The sequence below is a fragment of the Octodon degus genome, unplaced genomic scaffold (genome assembly GCF_000260255.1).
Source record: "Octodon degus isolate 3935 unplaced genomic scaffold, OctDeg1.0 scaffold00033, whole genome shotgun sequence".
In the NCBI taxonomy this organism is placed as follows: Eukaryota; Metazoa; Chordata; class Mammalia; order Rodentia; family Octodontidae; genus Octodon; species Octodon degus.
Genome location: NW_004524609.1, coordinates 12,707,021 through 12,711,114, shown reverse-complemented (window position 1 = coordinate 12,711,114; position 4,094 = coordinate 12,707,021). Strand labels below are relative to the sequence as shown.

At 47.6% G+C, this 4,094-nt stretch overlaps 1 protein-coding gene across 1 annotated transcript in view; it reads left to right on the top strand.

Annotated features, from left to right (window-relative positions):
* The window catches only part of LOC101566531 (leucine-rich repeat-containing protein 37A3-like), an 87,093-nt gene extending 85,921 nt beyond the window's left edge, over positions 1-1,172 (top strand). Inside the window, exon 14 of the mRNA XM_023714122.1 lies at positions 1,146-1,172. Coding sequence (XP_023569890.1) covers positions 1,146-1,172 — 27 coding nt within the window. The remainder of the gene's footprint in view (positions 1-1,145) is intronic.
* Positions 1,173-4,094: the final 2,922 nt, after the last annotated feature.

Below are 4,094 nucleotides of genomic sequence, written 5' to 3'. Positions count from 1 at the left end.
TGCAGTAGCTTTTTGATGGCATAGCAAGTAACTCCTGTGAGCCTGCACACTCTGGTGGTCTGCACCCATCAGCACACTTCGAGTGGGGCTGAGCCCGCTGGGAGCTGCTAGATAGAGCCAGTAGCTGCTCTGAGTTCTGAGCTTCGCTGGCCAATCTTCCAGACAGTTCCATGCCAATCACTGTCTCACGGGCTGACAGCCCTCAGCACACACCGGCAGCTAGCACAGTCCTTCGTGTGTGCGGCTCCCCTCCACTGCTGCACCTCTCTGTGGAGACCTTTGGGGTTGCCAGCACTCACCGCGTGTTTGCAGGTCTGAGTCGCTCCTCTCCTACAGTGTCTCCTGCCTCAGGGAGAAGACACTGTTGGATACCTCAAAGTTTCTTTCTTCACTCACTCTGTGGGCTTCAGTTCTTGCCTAAGTTCCTTCCTGAGTCCAAAGCACTCACTGCCTGCTTAGAGTTTTCCCCTCGGAGCTATATTCCATCATCTGGATGGTAACACTTGGAAGGTTCTTTCTTTGCTGCTTACCACTCTGCCATCTTGCCCCTCCCCTCTTGCCTTTTTCTGCAGAGTTCAAGTGGGGCTGCCTTTATTGTATAAAGGTGCATCCTGCTATCTCTCCCTGCCGCCTTTACTGCAGTTGGTGTAGCAAAGATCACTGAAAAGGTGCCCTTCCATTTTGGTTTCAGTTGGTTAGTAGGAGTCTTTCCTTACAAATTTTGTTAAGCACTCAGTTTCTAGAGTGGATACTAGGTGGTCACCCTGGGCTAGGAGTTAGCAGGACTTTGTTCCCGTAGAGTTCAATATCCTGTCGTCCTTAGGATTAGTGAGATATTGTAAGAGTCTTGTGGTCCTTGGGTCTCTTATATCAGAAGACAGAAAAGGCCTCCTACATAACTTTTCAAATGGACTCATCTTTTGAAGTGTTTTCAAATCCTCATGAGGGATACTGGCAAAACTCAGAGTCAGGTCTCAGAAATTGTGCCAGAGCTTGCTTTAGGGTCTGGTTGACTTCCTTGACCTTTCAAGAGGCCTGAGGTCTCTACTGTAGAATGGAAATGGTACAGTGGTACATCAGTTCATGAACTTGATTTGTTCTGTGATTTCGGATAAGATGGACACATTTGTGTTTGTGTGGGAAAGATGGCCGTGGTCGAGTTTGTCACCTGATGGAGTTCACAAACAAAAAACAAAATTCTGCCAAATGCTTCTGTTTGAAAACCAAATTCTTTGCAAACAAGCTGAGGCACCACGGGATTATTCATGTGCGTACCTCTTACCTCTTGTAGGCTGCTTTACTTTTCATCTGGGGTACAGTCAGTGGTCAAAGTCACAGTCTAGGCTGCACTTGAACTTGCCATAGTCCAGGGATCACAGGAACATGCCATCATTCCTCACTTTGGTTTTTATTTTAAAATACATTGTTTAAATTTCTGTTCGATTTTTTTTGTGGGGACTACTGGGGGTTGAACTCAGGACTTTGCACATGCCAGGCAGGCTCTTATGCCGCTGAGCTATTTCCCCAGCAGATTTTCTTATTGCATTAAGATGGTTTCTTCTTTTAAGAGTTTTTATTAGGAATCACTTGTTGAATTTTATCTAAAATAGCTAATAAAGAGGGCCGGCCAGATAGCTCTGTGGATTAAAGCCCCTGCAAGGAGGCACAGGGGCTGGGAGTCAATCCCCAGGCCTGCTGTGCCAGCCCCACCCCCCAGGGCATGCTGAGACAGCAATTGAGACTGGGCGTGGTGGCGCCTGCCTGTCATCCCAGCACTTGGGAGACCGTAAACAGGAGAATCCCTAAGAGTCCGAGCTAGTAGTGAGACCCTGAACACCCTGTAGACCCTTCCCTAAAATTAAAAAAAAAAAAAGCCAATAAAATGTATTAATTACCTGGGGATGGTGGCAGATACCTGAAATAATTATGGGAGGCTGAGGCAGGAGGAGTACAAATTTGAGAACAGCCTGTGCAATTTAGCAAAACTCTGCTTCTAAACAATAAAATATATTAAAAAGAAAGAAAGAAAGAAAAGACTGGAGATGTAGCTCAGCACAGAGGCCCTGGTCCAAACCCCAGTACTAGACAACAAACAAGCAAGCAAGCAGATATGCTGTGCAAGCTGCATGTGAGATCAGTGAGCCGTGATTAGCAGGATAGAATTCCTGTCTTCAGATATGTTATCAGTGTTCGCTTTGCTTTGCCTTTGAGACAGGATCTCACTAAGTAACTGAGGGTGGCTTTCAATTCACCTTGTAGCTCAGGCTGGCCTCCAGTTCATGGCGATCCTCCTGCCTCAGCCTCTAGTGCTATTGTTACAGGTGTAACCTCTAGATAAGATTTAGGACAAAGCAAAGGAACAAGCAAAGGCTGGGAGATACTGGTCTTGTTGATGGATACTCATGACTGTTTTTTCTTCCAAAACAGTTTTATTCCCAGAAAAGATCTTCAGAGGAAAATGAAGAAGGGTCCTCAAGGTAAATGTGAATCTAGCGATCTTTAAAGGTAAAGCCTCAGAACTAGAACTAGGAAAGAACTTAAACTCATCTATTTAACTCCCTGGATGTCATGGTGCAGTGACCACCTGCAGCAGAACCCTCCCTTCCCCAGGTCTCATCTGGCTCCAGCAAAGATGAGCTGGGCCCGAGGAGCAGAGAAACCCTGCTGTCACCAGGCGTCCAATACGGAGGGTGGAGGTGATGGGTTGGGTGCACCTGCTCCTGCTGTGGAGAGTCCTTCTGGGGATTTGCAGGAAGAAAAGGAGCGAGGCTGGGGCTGGTGGAAGGTGGCGTCCTTCTGCCTTCTCATAGGAGGTGGACGTGCACCATCTCTCACTTCCAGTTCCCTTGGGATCCTCTGTTCATTTGCTCAGACCCCACAGTCTTTGTACTGGGAGAGACCTATACCATGTCTCTTCCTTGCAACGAAGCAGTGGTGAGCAAGAAAAGAAAACTATCTTGCCCTGTGGTCATGCTAGTGAGTGTCAGAAAGAGGGTGATTCCTTCCCCGAAGCTGGCACCTCTCCTCTGATTACACCATGCTCGGGCTGAGCCATGCTTTCTCGTGAGCCAGTGTTTGTGACTGTGTAGATTGCAGTAGTCTCTGAAACAGTGTGGTGCATTGTGGTTTTACTGCTGTTTGTATTCCAAAGGCTTTCTCTTTTTCTTGGGGTACTGGAGATTGAATCCAGAGCTGTTACATTGAGGTGTATCTGTTGCTTATTTTTCCTAAATTAATGAGACAAGGTCTTGCTAAGTTACCCAGGCATGGCTTGACATTGCCATCTTCCTGCCTTAGCCTCCCAGAATACTGGGATTATAAGTGTATGCCACCACACATGGCTCACAAAGGACATCCTGTACTAATTGCTTTGGTACTAATTGTTCTTTAAGGTGACTTCACAACTGTCACATCAGTGACAGTCCTCGGAATGAAAATCTCTGAACCGTGCAGCTTCACCAGTTGCACTTGGGTATCTGCTTGATGTAGGATGAACCGGTGAGAGAAATGAAAGCACCTTCTCACTCTTCCCGAGAAGCTGCACGTGGGACTCAGTGTGCAGGGGGCTCAGGTCAGAGGCCCCGGAGAGAATGAAGTGCTTCTAGTCCGTGTGTTGTGCAGTTTGTTCACTGCAGAAGTGTACCCCACCGAGAGTAGAAGTCCAGGCTGAGCCAGGGGTAGGGGTCTCTGCAGAGATCCCATGTGGCCTTTGGTAATGTGTGGAGCCTCTGAAAGCCTAGCACTGCGCAGTAGTTTTCAGGCTGTCAGGTCTGGGGTGAACTTGTTCATTTTTATGATGGACCTGAATTGTGCAGTTTGGGACATTAAAAAGAACCATGAATCACTCACTAATTGTCTTGTACATGTTTTTCCACAAGAGGCCCTTCCCAACACTGGCAAGGAAGGCACAAAACAGAGCGATAGGATGAGGTGAATTTGAGAAGGTCTCAGTGCTGGGGTGAAAGGGGCAGGGGAAAGCATAAGTCCTATGTCCCCTTCTGTTTTCCCGGAGGCCATCACTGGGTTTGGTTGGCCTCTTTGGCTTAGGGATGTACACAGAGCTATCAGAGCCTCCCAAGTGAGAAGACTGGCGG